General features: G+C 49.6%; 2 protein-coding genes across 2 annotated transcripts; one reads left to right on the top strand and one right to left on the bottom strand.

Moving 5' to 3' along the window:
* The first annotated feature begins 2,356 nt into the window (after positions 1-2,356).
* On the top strand, positions 2,357-3,784 carry LOC119294349 (cytosolic sulfotransferase 7-like). Its single transcript, XM_037572553.1, has one exon. It carries the CDS (start codon positions 2,494-2,496, stop codon positions 3,547-3,549), a length of 1,056 nt encoding a protein of 351 aa, XP_037428450.1. The 5' UTR covers positions 2,357-2,493; the 3' UTR covers positions 3,550-3,784.
* Positions 3,785-9,852: 6,068 nt separating this feature from the next.
* LOC119292355 (folylpolyglutamate synthase-like) lies at positions 9,853-15,043 on the bottom strand. Its single transcript, XM_037571203.1, has 15 exons — positions 14,776-15,043; positions 14,616-14,681; positions 13,980-14,089; positions 13,387-13,447; positions 13,169-13,252; positions 12,836-12,892; positions 12,475-12,535; positions 12,340-12,386; positions 12,043-12,120; positions 11,758-11,922; positions 11,455-11,679; positions 11,267-11,345; positions 10,910-11,068; positions 10,541-10,650; positions 9,853-10,317 (listed from the first exon to the last, which is right to left on the bottom strand). Exons 1-15 carry the CDS (start codon positions 15,019-15,021, stop codon positions 10,258-10,260), a joined length of 1,608 nt encoding a protein of 535 aa, XP_037427100.1. The 5' UTR covers positions 15,022-15,043; the 3' UTR covers positions 9,853-10,257.
* Positions 15,044-18,275: the final 3,232 nt, after the last annotated feature.

Raw genomic sequence — 18,275 nt, 5'->3', positions numbered from 1 at the left:
TTCTTATGCCAAATTTCACGAAGTGATCAATATCAATATAACTATTTGTATTTCAAATACAATTTATTTATAAAATGATCACAAGGTTACCTCGGACGAAGAATAACTTATTCTGCACCCTTATATATATAGTAAAAAGATTATTATCAGAATTATTGCATTTTATACACCGTTTTACTAGATTTTCTATGTAGCGTCACTATTCTACACTCACGCTCACTATTCCCACGAGTACATACTCCCACGTGGATCTAACGAACTATAGCCACGTTTTAAACCCGTTTAGCTTTCCTGATAATGAGATTATTATTTGTTAGTTGAAATTAGCCAACAACAAAAAATCTTACTCTAACTGCAATGTCAAACCATGCATATAGTATGGTCTACCTTTCAGAGCTCAGAGCATCTCCAGCATTGGCCTCCCAGGCGGCGATTTTACGCGCCCCTGGGGGCGAGCCGGCGTTAAAATCGGCGCGGGGGCGAGTGGGTTCCCAGCTGCTCGCCCCAGGGTCGCACCCAGACGCCTCCAGACGTGGTTTTTTTTTTTTTTGAAAAGAACTGAATTCGGCAAAGTTCGGCAAATTGGACAAAACGTTCGGCTAAATTCAGCAAACTTAACATATATACGACACGTTCGATGTTACAAAAGTTATTTTAAAAAAAAACCTAACTAAGGGGCCAAGAAGTTGCTGAGCGCGGCGAAGTCGCCAACGTCGCCGTCATCCTCGTCGACGGCGGCGGCCTTCTCCTTCTTGATGGCGCGGCCGCCCCTGGTGGACCCCTGCCCGGCGTCGCCATGGCGGACTGGTGGCGGCGGCGCGTCGTCATCGCTGTCGTCAAGGACGACGACGCCTCCCTCGTCCCGGCCACGGCGCCGAGCTTCGAAGCGCTCGTAGGCGAGGCGCTGGCGCTCCAGCTCCAGCTGGGCCCGGTCATCGCGCGCCCATTTGAGGGCCACCGCGTCGTCGAGCTCCTCCCCCTTGACGGTGTCGGCGAGCCCCGGCTCCGTATTTGGCTGATGTAGCACGGAGGAGCCGAGGAGGACGCTCGCCTGTCGCCCTCGTTGATGACGATGCCGGCGTTGCGGCTGCGCCGACCAAGCGGCGTCTCCACGGTGGGCTCGGCCTTGACGCCGAACAGCGCCGGTGAGCCGGAAGAGTGGGAGGAGGAGCGGGAGGAGGACTGATAAGAGGAGGAAGACGAGGAGGAGCCGAACCTCCTGGGCACCCATGGCCCGACGCTCCGGCGGGGGGCCGGGGGGGCCGCCGCGGCCGGGAATGCCAGCGGCGGGTCATTGCCGCCCTCGAGGTACGCCAGCACCTCGTGGAGTGTGCGGCCGGGGACGCCCAACCAGACGCGGCGCCTGTCGCTGTTCTTGACGCCACCCACCACCGGCGCCCCGTTCGTGGACGCCAGCCGCTGCCGGCGCTGGAAGTACTCCACCCACGACCTGTGGTTGTCGGCGGCGTACTGGGGGAGGGCGCGCTGCTCCTCCGTCAAGGACGCCCGCATGCAGTCGACCTCGGCGGCGAAGATGCCGGGGCGCGCGTCGACGTCGGGCACCGGGGGGATGGGAACGCCCCCGTTGCTGAGCCTCCACCCCGTCAGCCCGGCACACATGTCCGGCGGCGCCGGCATGTTGGCCTTGAAGTGGAGGTGCGCCTCCCACTCCTGGAGCGAGCGGCGGCTGAAGCCGTTGGCCGCCGCGGCGTCGCCGGGGAAGCGTTCGGCCATTGTTGAGGGAAGGGAAAGGGAGGAAAGGGAGATAGGCAAAGCTCGGCGGCGGACGGGGGGAGGCAGAGATCGGCGGCTGGTTTTGGGTTCGGGCTGGTGTGGCCGGCGGCGAGGGGGGGCCGCGGGTTTTATTGCCCCGCGTTGTGTGTATGCGTGGCAGGGAGGGGAGACGTCGTCACGCCGCCCGTGACGCGCCGTCAGTGAGGAATCAATGGCAAAGCTGACCTGAGGGCGAAAAACGGGCTCATGAGGGCGCGATTGCGCCGATTTTTGGGCGCCGGCATGAAAAAAACGCCTGGAAAGGGCCTGTTGGGAACGCGGCTAGAGATGCTTTTAGGTTAGTCTGGAGCCGTGGCGGCGTAGGGTCGGAGATGTCGATGGTGGTCGGCAATGACAGCAAGCGATGGACGGCCGGAAGAAGAAGCCCTAGCGTAGCGATGGACGAGTTGTTGGAGACGAAAAAGGAGCGACCGGACACAAAGTTGTTGAAGAAGCCCTAGGTTAGCATCCATCTTTCCTTATAATTTTCCTAAAAAAATATCCATCTTTCCACGTTGGGCTCGTGAGTTTGTGATGTGTTCGCGGACATATGGGGGCTCTGATCATGATCACACGAGACAAGAACACAAGATGCGCTGGCACTTTGATGAATGGTGTGGTACCACACGACGCCACCAATATTTTCTTGCTGCTTTTGCTCCTAATTACTGTGTGAGGATGAGATCTCCATAACCACAACGAGCAAGCGCACATGACGAGATGAGATATATCTGTCATGCCATCGACCCGCGCTCTCAAGATCTCAGTGCCATGGATTCTGCTCATGACGACGGCTTTGCGTCGGAGATGGCGGAGCTGCCGCTGGAGACGCGGTGCCCGCCGTTCGCGCTGCGCCAGTACTCCGGCTTCTGGCTGCCGGAGGCGGTGCTGGCGCGCGGTCTCCCGGCGGCGCATGACCGGTTCGCGCCGAGGCCGAACGACGTGCTCCTCGCCAGCTTCCCCAAGTCCGGCACCACGTGGCTCAAGGCGCTCGCCTTCGCCACCGTGCACCGGGACACGCACCCACCGTCCGCTGACGACCACCCGCTCCGCCGCCTCAGCCCGCACGGTTGCGTTCCGTTCCTCGAGATCAGCCTCGCGTTCGCCGACGACGTGGGCGCCGTGGCGGCCGAGCTGGGGGCGCTCCCTTCCCCGCGCGTGCTCGCCACGCACCTGCCCTTCTCCCTCCTCCCTGGACGCCTCGCCGCCGCCGGCCGGGTCGTGTACATCTGCCGGGACCCCAAGGACGCGCTCGTCTCCTCGTGCTTCTTCACCAGGAAGGTGTCGAAGCACCTGGGCGTCGACGCGGAGTCCTTCTCGCTCCGGGAGGCCGTGGAGCTCTTCAGCGCGGGGCGCTGCCTCGTCGGCCCGCAGTGGCGGCACGTCGTTGAGTACTGGGAGGCCAGCCTCAGCCGTCGGAACGTGTTGTTCCTCAGGTATGAGGAGATGCTCCGCGACCCCGTGGGGAACCTCAGGACGATGGCAGAGTTCATGGGGTGCGCCTTCTCGCCGGGGGAGGAGGAGCGAGGCGTGCCGCAGGCCATCGTGGAGCTGTGCAGCCTGGAGAAGCTCAAGAACGTGGAGGCGAGTCGGGGCGGCGGAAGGACGGTAGATGGCATCAAGGCCGACGCCTACTTCAGGAAGGGGGTGGCCGGGGATTGGAGCAGCCACATGACGCCGGAGATGGGGAAGATGGTGGACGAGGCTGTGGAGGACGGGCTCCGGGGATCTGGTTTTAGCTTCGCCGACTCAACTCCGGCCAACCCTGAAAAATGACAGAGTCGAAGCGAACCCAGATCGTCCCCGGCACCACCTACTTCTTGGTTCAATAATGCATGCTTTGTGTCCTTGTTTTTGAGTCCGGTGTGTGTGCGCGCGCGCGATGCATATTGTCCACGTACTGTCCATTCATGTATGCGTACTTTTCTTTGGCTTCCAGAACTCAACTCAACTGAGCTGAAATATGTGTGTGCTTTTAGCATTGAACTGAACCGATATGCTACAACTATGTCCCCAGCTATAATTCAATTGTTACTGTTTGTTAGAATAAATCCGAGGCCACCGTCGATCTACCGAGGACCAAGCAATCACATGAGGCATGACACCGAGATTTGTTAACGAGGTTCACCGATATGGCTACATCCCCGGAACATGACTACAAGCGCTCCTTCCCATGACGCCGTCACAATACCGCACCCCGGCCGCCCTGGCGCCGGCACACGCCGCCGGCTCCCCCGCGTGCCTGTGCTATTATATTGGCATAGGTTACAACGTGTGTCTCTATCCCCGCTATATATAAGAGGCCTAGGATACAAGTGTCCTAGTTGGACAATACTTCATATCCTATCTAAACACAATACAAGTACAAGTCCAATTGTAACCTAATAATATTTGACACAACTCTAACAAACTCCACCTTGGCGAATATTCTTCACCGCCTTGAATTCATTCATGCGTCGAACTTCCATGTACATTGGACTTGAGATACGCCATGAGCATCGCTGCTACTCCCAGACTCCATGTGACTCCACCTGCAACTATAGTCCCTTCTCGTCTTCTTCACAGTCAACACTCAAGCAAAATTAAGTTCCTCGTTACTCTACCTTGTGCTTCAACTTTCAGAGTATCCGTCCAACGCCATCACACACCGACCACTGTCTGCGTGAAAATGAACAACCCACATATTGAACGCCACATATAAGAGTTACCATCACACACCGGCGCATCCAATCACATGACCGGCGATCGATCGGCGTTCGTGAAGCTGGACGAGGGCGTCACTGGTAGCGTCGGGTTCGGGGATGGCTCCAGCATGGCTATCCGTGGCCGCGGCATGGTCACGTTCACCGTGCGCAGCGGCGATCACCGCGCTCTCACAAACGTCTACTTCATCCCGCGTCTCAAGACGAGCATCATCAGCCTCGGGCAACTGGACGAGCATGGCTGCACCACCAAGATCCACGGCGGCGTCCTGACTCTGTACGATCGCCGCCAGAATGAGTTGGCCCAGGTACGCCGAAATGGCAGACGTCTGTATGTTGTGCGCCTGGACATCGCGCATCCTGTTTGCCTGGCAGCACACGGCGGCGACGAGGCGTGGAAGTGGCATGCCAGGTTGGGCCACCAGCACTTCGCCGCGCTCCGGCGCATGGGGCGCGCTGATATGGTGCGCGGGATGCCGCTGGTGGACCACGTGGTTTCCCTCCCAGGCGCGCTACCGCGCGACAGGGCCGCTCGATTTCGTTCACGCCGATCTTTGCGGGCCCATCGGTCCGGCAACCCCAGGCGGCAAGCGCTACTTCATGCTCGTCGTCGATGATCACAGTCGGTATATGTGGGCTATGATGTCGCTGGCGAAGGACGCGAGCATCAAACACTTTGTTGCCGCGGCTGAGGCAGAGCAAGGCGGACGACTGCGCGCATTCCGGACGGACCGGGGCGGCGAGTTCACTTCCAACGCGCTCAGCGAGTACTTCGCAGATCAAGGCGTACAGAGGCATCTGACGGCACCCTACTCGCCGCAGCAGAACGGCGTGGTGGAACGGCGTAACCAGACCGTCGTCGGCATGGCGAGGAGCATGCTCAAGGCGAAGAACATGCCGAGCTGGTTTTGGGGGGAGGCCGTGGCGACTGCGGTGTTCATCCTCAACAGGTCCTACACCGGTAGCGTCAACGGCAAGACTCCGTACGAGGCGTGGTACGGCAAGAAACCCGCCGTGCACTTCCTGCGTGTCTTCGGCTGCACTGCCTACGTCAAGAACACGCGGCACGGGCTGAAGAAGCTCGACGACCGCAGCACTAAGATGGTATTCATTGGCTATGAGGCGGGCTCGAAGTGCATGTCACAAAAATTATACAGTGGGAAACCTGTTTCAAATGTAAATCCAATAGTATATTAGGATCTCAAAATGAGTCATGTGAAATAGATGAGCTATGTATCTGCTCCAACTTGTTCCCATGCATCTTCTGTCTCTGCTTTGCTTTTGCATCCATGATTCCCTCTTGCGTCAAAATAGTAGTGATTTGTTCCACCAGTATAAGCAATGTCCAACACACCCTTCGTGAAACGATTCCTTAATGAACACATCCAACACATCCAACAAAAAACACCCCTTTGCAAGCCTGGCTGGCTGGCTGGCTGGGAAGCTGCATGTGAGCCGCTTACAAGGTAGGACAAAACGGGCAAACGAGAGGATAAATGCACAAGGGAGAGGCAACTTGAGAATAATCAAGATCTTAATGAAGATGAAGAATCAGCAAACGAGATTCAGTTTTCATCACACTGGTGTCCATGGGCCCTGCTTGTCGCTCACAGCATGCTTCCTATCACCAAATGTGCCTTTTGTGACTGCTTGCTGGACATGGATCCTGACGATCGTGAAACCGGCAGAAAGATAGTCTTGTGGATGGTGGTGGAGATGGAGCTCTCCCTCATGTACGACCTCATATACACCAAGGCAGCCGTCATCCACGTCTGGCCTGGCTACATCATCCGCATCGTCTCCCCGCTGATCATCTGGGCCGTGCTATTTCTTATAAATGCTTATGATAGAGAATTCCAAACAGTAGAAGATATTGTTATCACTTACATATTGTTGTTCTCCACCTTACTACTCGATGTAAGATGGCTTCTGGGAGCACTAGGGTCGACCTGGGCATATACATTCTTCAAAGATTCAAGATGGCAGCGGCTAAAGCATGCAGTTGTCTGTGATGGAAAATGGCACCGGCTCCGTACCATTGTAGTGTCTATGAGCTCCAGGTTCGACATGAAGCACCCAAGTAGCTACAGGTTGTGGCGAGGAATCATGGGCCAGTACAGGTTGCGACATGAATGCACTCGTCACAACGAAAATCCAATAAGTGTAAGTAGTATGATCGGCCTGTTGTACCTCCAACCACAGGAGAGCATGATGCGGCACGAATACCATGACAGACGTGGCTTTAGGATTCCACAAGATTTGAAGGGTCTGTTGTTCGAATGCATATGGGAAAAGTTGAAGTTATCATACACACCCGGCAAGGTTCAGGAGGAAGAAGTTGTGCAGTTTGATCCTGATGAGTTGCAAGAGCTCATTCTTGTCTGGCACATGGCAACGGACATTTTCCTCCAAAAGGTCGCCTTTGCAGACGAAAAATCTCAAAAATATGTGAAGTTGATCAGCAAGCTGTCTAACTACCTGGTGTTCCTCGTGGTTGTATGCCCCAACATGCTACCAGTCCGTAAGCTGCCAAGCAAGTATGAAGAAACCAAAAAAGCGTTGAAGGACTATTTGAGTGACGAAAAGGGGCCTGCTAGTTGCAAAACAAGAGAGCAGAAGATTGCCTTTATCCTGGAACAGATGGGGGACGGAAATAGTACTAGTAGCATTGTTCTGTCGGATGGTAATCAATATGCCGGTGTGCTACGAAGCTGTTTTGCCAAAGGGGGGTATATCGACCTAGTTGAGAAGATGGGGAGAAAGTCCTACCAAAGATTTCAGAAGTTGATACCGGGATTGTGTTCTTACTCTGAGTTGGTCACCGATGAAGAACTGTTGTTGAATCTCATCTTTGATGCATGGGTGCTTTTGCTCATGAATGCGTCCAAAGGGTCTAGCAGGGATTCCCATGCCAAGCAGCTCGGCCATGGCGGCGACCTCGTAACCATAGTGTGGATCATGACAATACATGCCAACATATTTGGCATCGAAGAGGAAAATAACGGGGTCTGCTAATTAGTAAAGCTCGTTGGTATGTTCTAGTACCAATCATTTGCCTAGTGTCCCTATCTCCCTTTTTGGATTGGCTACTCATGTGTATTTGTATTTTTGTTCACTGTTTTGTTTGGAATTAGCTGTTCTTCGTCAGGTTGTCAGTGTAAGTCCTCTGCTCCTCCATGTGAGGAGGCTACATTCCGGCTTGTAAGCAAAAATAATAATATCAATGTTCTATATGAATTTAGTGCTTTGCCTGGTGCTGCTGGAGCGACAGACAAATTGCATAGGGTAGCTCCTTTATTAATAAGTTATAAGCTTTTTTTTTGCAGGGGAGTAACAATGTTAGTAATTCGTTTCTTCGCCAACCTACAAAATAAATATGTGGTATCTAGTTATTTTCATTAGCATTGATATGTGACTGGTAAGCGGCCGAGATCATGTGAGACCGGAAGCACGCAAATCTCGCCACCATGATGCAGGGTGACATTTTATACTATAGCTAGTGAGGCAATGTTATGGACGATGATGTGATTGTGGTGCGGCAAGCGGTGGAGAATGATTTCCCTATACCGCTTACTTCGATTCCGATCTAGGTGGTCAGACCATGGTTCAGACGATGTCGACAACTATGGCAGCTGCCGATTGCTATCTGCAAACCGGCGCAATTCACATGAGGCGAGGCGTGTCGCCACTCCCCTCCATTGGTGAGGTGCTAGTATCCTCCATGCCAAGGCAGGGGAGCGTCATTCCTGCGTAGCATGGAGTACTAACTGGCATGACTTTCGGAAGATCCATTATCAAGATGCCGTTTAGAGCACCACTTCATTTATGTGGTGAAAACTCTTGTTCTCGCCTTCATTGGTCGGGCTCAGCAGCGATAAAATTGAGTCGTTACCTTGTTGAAGGTGTCGTCCCCTTGCTGATGTGTTGACCATAATTGGTCGGTCTCAGCAACTAGGATAAATCCTTGTTTTTGTTGTATCTGGCGTATATCCCTTCTTGAAGGCGTTGTTGTTGAAGAAGTCAACTTAGAGCTTGTTCAGCAACCATCCACTCTAAATTCTCAACTCCACTCCTCAATTCTCAACTCCAGCTCCATTAGCAAATTTTAGAATTCAGCAACATGTTCGGCAGTCAACTCCAACTCCTCACCTGTATTTTCTGCTGAAGGAACCGGCAGAAGTTAAAGTGAGTCGTCTGTCGGGGCGTTGTTGGGTTGTCGAACCGGTAAGTTGTGGCAAAGGTAGGAAGAAAACTTTGAACTCCAGGGGCAATCTCGTACAATGAGCACATGCGGAGCGGACGGAGCGCCACTTTAGCGACTCCCAGAAAATGGTCTACGGGCCGCTCCGCTCCAGAACGAGGAAATCGCAGAGGTGATGTGTTCGGTGCCGCTCCCGCCGCTCCAGGAGTAGAGCTACGGAGCGGAGGGCTCCCGAACAGGCCCTTAGTCATACGTTTTAAACTCATATCTTGTAATGGGTCTGTCATAATTGTGCTTGTCATGTACACCTTATGTTCCTAAATATAAGACGTTCTGGCACTTCAACTTCAATGTAATCGTGCTTCATATCTTGTAATGGGTCTATCGTAATTGTGATTGTCATATACATCTTATGTTTCTAAATATAATACGTTTTGGCAGTTCAACTTTAACATAATTGTGCTTGTTATGGGCTTGGGCCTATCGTAATTGCGCTTGTTATGTACACACTATGTTTCTAAATTCAAATCGAAATGCCAAACATCTCGTATATAGGAACAAAGTTAGTACTTTGCTTATTGATGTCTTCGGCCTCTTCTCTTGCATCAACTTTATAAAATTGGTTCTGTGCATCACAATGATGCAAAGGGCAGGGGTTCAACCTCCTTTCCGAAAGAACGAAAAAAGCAGGAGTGCATGCGGTGCATGGGCGTGAGAGGCTGGACTCTGCTCACGTGTGTGGACATGAAACACTTAGATTAAAAATATGATAAAATTAAAATTTAAAAATATACTGGTTTATTGTATTTAATTATTTTGTAGTTGTAATATATTTACTGAATATAAATAGCATGATACAATGAAAATTTACATGCATGACTGTATGTTCAGATGAGTCATTTTTCATGCAGTTGGTTGCCATGCTAAAATGGTATATTCGCATCTTAAGAGAATAGGCTAATGGACATCATCTTTTTATTATATATAGAATATATGACAAAACTAAGTAGCATGTAGGATGACAACGCACAGATTATTATAAATGAGTCATTTTTTTCAGGAACATGAAGTGTCACCTGTCACTGTCACTGTAGTATCATCATAGACCTGCAGCAAGCGTTACTGATCACATCCATCTTCACCAGAAGCTCTAAAGCACGCATTACATGGTGAAAATGAGATCAATGCCATCAACAACTTCTTTTTCAGATAATAACAACTGCCGTCTTGTTGGCTTATTCATGCTTTGCTTGCGCCCTGACATCCGTCTGAGTTTTCGACGTCTCGTCTTTCCGGGATACATGAGGAGGAATACAGTGGCAACAATGGCCAGAAAGGCATTAAACGAGAAATACAAACAAGCTCCCCTCCTCTCGCGAAAAGAAATACTACAACACATTTCACCTTGCTGCCCGATTCGCATTCGCATCGCAGGCAAAGCACCTCCAAACTGCTTGTCACATTTCTGTAAACCATGTCCTGGGAAGATCTCGAAAACATCAAGAGCCCCGGCTTGGGGTCACATTATCAGTATGGCTACTTCAGTGTCAGCTCCCAACTGTATACTGTTCCAAAAAAATGTCACTTCTTGAGCAACCTCAGTACGTCGCCGATGAGATGCAGGGAGCCAGTAACCAGGACCTACACACAAACATATCATCAGCGTCATGTGTGACATATTAGCTTGCAAACATAACAAGGACAAGATAAATATGTGTGGTGCCATGTCGAAAGGATAGAAAATTAAACATATTACAAAGCAGTAATCGTGATCTAGAAGCACAAAGCAGTGTAAAAATGCTAGCTAATTATGGATGCTTTGTACTATAAAATTTAGAGAAGTTAGTCTGAGAAAAGCTTTCACCTGATAAGAAGTGGATGGATTCTCTACGGCATTTTTCCTTAACCACTCAATTGCTAGTGGCAGTGATTCAAACACTAGGCTAGTCTCGCCAGAATCCGTGCTGTTTGAACCTGCATCGTTTACTCACAATTTAATATAGAGTATCATCTTCAGCCTGACCATGCAATTGTTGCAATTAGAAAACCACAACGCAGTAGTAAAAGTGATAGAAATTGTTAGAACAGGGTTGTGCTTTTGTAGTTATCTAGGGGCTTATTTGCTTATTTCCCTTGCATGTATATGTACTGCTGGCCTGTTAGCCCCGTGGAATAGAAGCTCATATCATAACACAAATGACTAAAGCTTGTAAGCAACCAAGTTCACACGAACCTTTATTATCATCATGAAGTAATTTCTCCCACACTGCTTGGAGAGATAGCTGCCATGACAAATCAATTTGCTCAGGCCCAGCAGGTGCTGATGCCTTAGAACCAAGCTTGTTGTGTTGTGACTGATTTGGCACAAATAAGGCCAGATCAAAGTGAACCCCTGAACAAAATGAGATAGCTTGAAAACTGGAACAAGCAGCAGACTTGAAAGAGGGCTAAGCAGCAAGCAATGCAGTAAGTTTGGTTTGAACTGAAGTTGTTAGTAAATTCAACCAATCCAAGAGAAGTACAATATCATGCAAAAAAAATCATAAATGAGCGCACATGAGCATTTTCAACAGCAAGTGTTTCAACTTACCATTTTGAGTTGCAGTATCAACGAGATGTGGAAGCAATCTCATAGGATCTCTCACAGACATGCAGTTGAATAGAAGAATCTGCAATGTGTCCCATAGAAGACACCCGCATGAGGGAGAAGACTGAAACGATACATGCAAAAGCAAGTCCACTCAAACATGATAATGCTAGGCAGGCAGTGAGAAATACCTTCCGAGATTTGCTGCAAGTCTGAGACTGCTCCTTGGTAGCATGGGAAAACCACCTCGCACATATTTCCATACTTTCAGGGCTGTGTGCCCCATCCAAATAGAATACCAAAGAACTATCCCGATCCTTCTCTTCTGAATTTACTTGTGAATCTGGAACAATTTGCGCTCGGCCTTGCAAAGAAGCACTTGACAGCCCTCTAATGAACTGATCTGGTAAGGGATCCTGAATTCCACCATAGATGAACAAATTATGATACCATCTTTGTTTTTGGGAGAAGCAACATGAATTGACAAGACTTACAGTGTGGTTGAGCGGCATTCTGTCCACGTGTCCCTGCTTCTCAAGCCATGTACCAGCGAGTGCGACTGCAAGGCCAGCATTTTCATATTGGTGTTCACCTTGCAGTCCAAGATGTTGATCTTTCAACTGATGTGGCTTCAAAGGATCAACAACTTGGAGTGAAATCTTCAAAAAGCAGAGTATAGTATTTCAGAAACTGTATTCCATTGTTTCTAGTATTGTGGTTACAAACAACAAGCAGGGCAGCAACCAAAAAGGAAATGAAAACGGATAGAAAAAACATACGCCCAATTCTGAAGCTCTTCGTTTGAGAGCAACCATTGCCTCTTCTGGCTGTGGAGCAGTATAAGCTGGAACTCCTTTCTGTAAACAACAATGTTAATGTTAACGAAAGACGCCACCAAGATGCCAAACATAATAAGAAATTTCTGTGAATAACAATGTTAATATGGTATAGAACAACTTCTTGGGAAAGTAATGTGTTGTATTTTCTGAACTACAAACACCATCAGTTACAAAAAAAGAGGCAATATATGTAACATGTTGTAGAACAACTTCTTGGGAAAGTAGTCATAAGAAAACCTTGAAAATTCCAGCCTTCTCCCCAGCAATTTCACCAAGCGTATTTCCTGCTCATCAGCAAAAAAACAAACATGACAGCATGAAACTAACTTTCCTAATAAAAGGGGTACTTCAATTGCCAGTTTCATGACTAACCAAGAATTTCCATATGATCATATCCAAGAGAGGATATTCCACAGACTACAGAAGATTTAACCTGCGGAGATCCAAATTCAGACAACGGTCATGCTCTAATTTGACTGGTTTTAGTGTATAATTCTGCCAAGCTCAGAAGGGTTCAGAAGACATTGAAGCTAAACTTGAATGCTTCAATACTAACAAGAATCAAGAATTTAGATGGACCTAAATGAATATATCCCGCACTCCTAGTATAGTTTGGAACTCAGGGTGCAGATTAAGGCGAACAAGGCCGGCAAGAGACTTAAGTGGCATAGTTCAAGATTCTTCTTTTGTCCTCTAGACAAAATGAGCACGTTACTGGAGAAGAGTCACATACCACATTAGTTGCATCGAACTTCCCTCCAAGACCAACCTCGAGAAGAGCTACATCTACCTGTTTGAGGCAAGAAAAATGTGTGAGTAGATCAATAATGTTCTTCTGAAAATGCATAGGCGGAACCTAATTTAGAAATCTCAAAATGAATATGTGATAGCTGATCATCACATAGGTTTTGTACCTTAAAATCATAGATTGTAGCACAATGCTATGCAAGTGAAATGGTGAAGAAAAGGAACATTGCATGGAGTAATCTTATTCAGGCTAGATTTATGTAATGACTGAAAACAACCCAGTAGGAAAAGAGTATGGAGTGTTTTCCTTCTATAATACCTGCTCAGCAGAAAAAATCTTGAATGCGAGCAAGGCCATGAACCTGAAATAGGCTGGCATGGGAATATCATCATCAGTCTTCTCCTGAAGAGTGAAGATAAGCCCATTTGTCTCATTATCCACCAGGTACATAAGTAAAGCAGCACGAAAAGACAAGATAGCTATGTTTCATCACTCCTATGCACCTAGCACAGAGTTTAACAAATTTGGACGTGTACCTTCAGTTTATTCCAACAGCACCAGAAGTACTTCAAAAACTTCTCTTCAGAAATATCCACCCTGGTTACACCACAAGTTAGGGGCCAGGTTAGTGCACGCATAATACCTAAGCATAGTGATAAGCTAAATGTAAAGAATGGTGCAGCACATATGCATACAAAAAAATATTGTGAACAATTACGAGGAGCTATCGTTATCACTTATCAACACCAGGTTAGCACATGCATAGTACCTAAGCATAGGAAAAGCTAAATTTAAACAAAGTTCACTGTCAGGTGTTCCCCTACAGTTTTCAGAAGAAAAAAAGTAAAAGGGCTGTGCAGCACATTCGGATGTACTCCCTCCGTTTCTAAATATAAGTATTTTTAGATATTTCAATAAAAACTACATACGGATGTATATAGACATATTTTAGAGTGTAGATTCACTCATTTTGTTCCGTATGTAGTCCCTTATTGGAATCTCTAAAAAGACTTATGTTTAGGAATGGAGGGAGTAAGAAATTATTGTGAATAATAACAAGGAGCTACCGTTATCACTTATCAGCACCATAAGAAAAACTAAGAGCAAGAACAGTGGATGAAGAAATTACCCATCTAGCCGGAACCGCTCCCGGACATCCATCAGATGCGGAGAGGTGAAGAGGCCAGTACGGAAGCCACAAGATCGCAGGATTGACTCGGCGAATGTGCATGTAGAACCCTACACAAAACGGTCCATGGTGTCGTCACATAATAGTTACATCATAGGGAAGCCAAGGGGTTGATTAATCGCAGGATGTGGCATTCAGCACTTTTCAACTACCAGCCAGGAGAGCTCTGTAAGTAACTGGTTACACACTGCACCGCGGTGCCAAATAATTAGCAGTAAACTTATTGGTTTGGTAAAACTTCAATGCCGCACATTAGTTGCTTAAAAAATTTCAGCACCAAATTAGAATGCCCCAGCCATAAGGGAGCCAAAGTCCATCATTAATCACAACACGTGTCATTCTGCGATGGATAACATTGCATCTCAATGTCAAGCAAATAGCACTAAACTAGTTGTCGACAATGTAAAACGCAATGCTGTGCATTTTAGTTGCTTGTAAGTCCCAGCACCAAATTAGCACGCCTCGTTACTGATGCAGTTCCTTTACACATCGGAGCAGGGAAATGAAAAGAATCATCGCACGGCATCCGATCGGTACTCTAATTGGAGTAAAATTCTTGTCAAGTGGATTGTTCACCTTCCCTTTGGTGCCGGCGACGTGGATGACCTTCATCCGCGCGATGGGCTCCTCCAGCTCCAGAATCTGAAGAAGCAAATCCGCCCTCTAGATCAGACAAGGAATTCCTCCATCGCGATTCGAGCAGAGCGTGAGGAGGAGGAGGAAGAGGACGGAGTACCTGGAGGTATCGGGCCATGAGGTCCCACTGGTTGCCGCGGTTGCCGGTGTCGGCGCGCACCTTCTGCGTGATGAGCGAGGAGAGGCGGCCCAGCACCTCCTCGTACTCCCCCCGCTCCGCCGCGCCACCTGCGGCGGTGGTGGAGGTCTCCATGGCGCGAGGGAGGAAGCGGCGGGCGCGGGAGGAGGAGGCGAGCGGCGAGGAGAGGAGGAGGCGGCGGGCGGCGGCGAGAGGGGGGTGAGGCATGGGCGGCGCGCGGCCGATGTGGGGGTGGGTGGGTAGGTGGTGCTGCTGGTGCTGCCACCGTGGTGGGCCCCGCATCGTTCGCTGGTCGTCAGACAGACAGACAGACAGAGTTCGCTTTGACCCCGTGGACCCTGCCTGCCTCGCTGACGAGCGGGCCCAGCTCCGCGCGCGACGATCTACCGCACTTTTGATACCGCTTTCGGCCGTGGGAGGCGCATTCCGGAGCATTTTACAGACTGCGCCTTCGCTCGGCATCTACTTGAAACCATATGCAGGGTTCTAAAAAATATAGGGCCAAGAATTGAACAGCACAGCGCAGGTAAAAGAACAGCACAAGTAAAACACACGGAACAGGCGTTTTTGAAGAGTAATTAATAGAGGGGACAAATTATATTTCGGCTTTCGCTTTCACATCCCAGCCAGCCAGCAGCGGCAAAATTTTGCGTTTTGACACTTTTGCGATATAAAATCAGGATCTGACTCCGGTTTGAAATATTTTTGGGATTTGACCCTTTTGCTACCGCCAGGGCCATTGGCGGTAGGGTTACACAGCCTACCGCCTGAGCCCCTGGCGGTAGGGTGTGATGGGGGGGACGGCGGCCGTTTGCCTGTGCTGACGTGGATAGTACCTTACCGCCAGGGGCCTTGGCGGTAGGCGGTCTAAACCTACCGCCAGAGCCACTGGCGGTAAGGTGTGGCAGGGTTTTGTCGTACAAACTTTCTGTAACGAAATATGCAAGGACCCTGGCGGTAGGTTCACCCTACCGCCATGGGGGCTGGCGGTAGGATGTCTAACCCTACCGCCAGGGTGCCTGACGGTAGGGTCCTTTGTTTTGTTTTTTCAAGTTCATTTGGTTGCTTGTTTTCAAATTCAATATGACAGCAATATCACAACAAGTTTCACAAATATGACAGCAATATATGAGCTCGCATATTAATAAAGGTTCCACATAGCAAATATCAAACAGTTTACACATCGATTCATAAGTAGGAAATAGCAAATAGCAAACTTGTCCACATATTTTGACAACCTCTACTAAAACATAGATGCATATCCAATGGACATGTTTATAGGTTGGATAAACCTCCCCCCCCCTCGTATGTTAGGCCTACGTGGAGACAAATACGGCAGCGGATCCACCGGTTCAGGCGGAGGCGGAACGCTGGTCGGCATCCGACCGTTCAAGCACTTCCACCTTGCCTTGCCAGCTGGAGTTTTCGCCTCCGCCCTTCCCCAGCTGATGATATCGAACGCCGATGCATTTGGGGGCGGCATCCTGGCTCTCTCCTCCGCATTGCTCTCGAAGTATATCCTCCGGTCCAAATTGCGCAGCTCCCAGTTGGAGTGCTGCTTGGCAACTTCAATGGTCGCTTCCCGGCGTTCACGGGAGATAGTTGGATCTCCCTCCATCTCTGCCTTCACTCTCTTCCACTCCTTCACACTCAGGGACCAACACTTCACATCGTCGGCGATCTGTTCTGCCCTCTCGTGCCACCGCACTGCCCTCGTCTCCTGTAGGAACTCGTCTGAAAAAGCGGTCACCGGTTGCAGAAGCTCGGGGAAGGACTCGTTGTAAGGGCATATTTATCCCCAAGATGTTTTGGTGATTGATGACAATGCTTTTGCGGACTAATCGTGTGCGTTGAGTTCTTTCAAAGATTCATCCTTTGGCACGAGATGATTACCTCCCCTCGGTGTTTTATTCAAGACGGTGTAGCTCCTTCGTTTCTCTGCTGGTGGTCTAGTTTCGTAGGAGTCACCGTACTATCAAGAGGGGATCCGTTTTGGTAAGGCTAGGGTGGAATCAACACGTACACATCCTTATCACACCCGATGCTTCTTTCCGCTTCATTGGAGCTATCTTTCCTATCCGTGCCTGCCTGTCCTGTCCCAGCGGTAGTACCGCGGTCCTCGGCGGTAGTACCGCCAAAGCACGTCAAGCGGTAGTATCGCTCCCCGAGCGGTAGTACCGCTTGCGATCTTCGGCCGTACTACCGCAGTGGTTCCGGGCTACTACCGCCTTGACTCTCGACCGCTGTTTTTCGTGTCGGGTTTTACGGTACTAGTAGCGGTAGTAGTGGCGGTAGTACCGCCAATACTTCCGCGGTAGTACCGCTCTGGGGCCAGGACCCTGCATCCCTCGTCAGCGCGGCAGCACCGCTGGGAGGGAGCGGTAGTACCGCTTATCAGCGGTAGTACCGTCCTGCCCAAGCGGTAGTACCGCTCTGTGCGTGGCTGTTTGGGGGGGGGGGTAACGGTTGGATTGTTTCCCCCACTATATAAAGGTGTCTTCTTCCCCAAAGTTGACTTACCTCTTCCCCCAAAAGCTCCATTGTTGCTCCAAGCTCCATTTTCGCCCGATCTCTCTCCCTAGCCAATCAAACTTGTTGATTTGCTCGGGATTGGTTGAGAAGGACCCGATCTACACTTCCACCAAGAGAAATTTGATTCCCCCCACTAATCCCTAGCGGATCTTGTTACTCTTGGGTGTTTGAGCACCCTAGACGGTTGAGGTCACCTTGAAGCCATACTCCATTGTGGTGAAGCTTCGTGGTGTTGTTGGGAGCATCCAAGTGTTGTGGAGATAGCCCCAACCTTGTTTGTAAAGGTTCGGTCGCCGCCTTCAAGGGCACCAATAGTGGAATCACGGCATCTCGCATTGTGTGAGGGCGTGAGGAGATTACGGTGGCCCTAGTGGCTTCTTGGGGAGCATTGTGCCTCCACACCGCTCTAACGGAGACGTACTTCCCCTTAAAAGGAAGGAAATTCGGTAACACATCCTCGTCTCCACCGGCTCCACTCTTGGTTATTTCGTGCCTTTACTTTTGCAAGCTTTCTTGTGTTGAATCTATTGCTTGCTTGTGTGCTAGTTGTCATTGCATCATATAGGTTGTCCACATAGTTGCATATCTAGACAACCTATTTTGTTGCAAGGTTTAAATTGTTAAAGAAAAGCTTAAAAATTGTTAGTTGCCTATTCACCCCCCCCCCCCCTCCGTCATTCATCAAAGACCGGACTTCCACTCCATGACCTCAAGTGAAGTGTTGGATGAGTTCGTTGCAATGAGCATCTTGGACAAGACCGCCGACAATGCGGTGCTCCGTTCTCAAAGGGCAAAGAAGCCCAACCTTGCCTTGAAGGCCAAGGTTAGTGTGGAAGAAGAGGAAGAAGAGGAAGATGAGGAGAGCAACCCCGAAGACACGAAATATGATTATCATGAGCACATGGATCTTGCCTCAAGACAATTTTGGA

Source organism: Triticum dicoccoides, chromosome 4B (genome assembly GCF_002162155.2).
Source record: "Triticum dicoccoides isolate Atlit2015 ecotype Zavitan chromosome 4B, WEW_v2.0, whole genome shotgun sequence".
Taxonomy (NCBI): Eukaryota; Viridiplantae; Streptophyta; class Magnoliopsida; order Poales; family Poaceae; genus Triticum; species Triticum dicoccoides.
The sequence above is the reverse complement of the archived record's forward strand: the minus strand, read 5'-3'. Positions and strand labels throughout refer to the sequence as shown.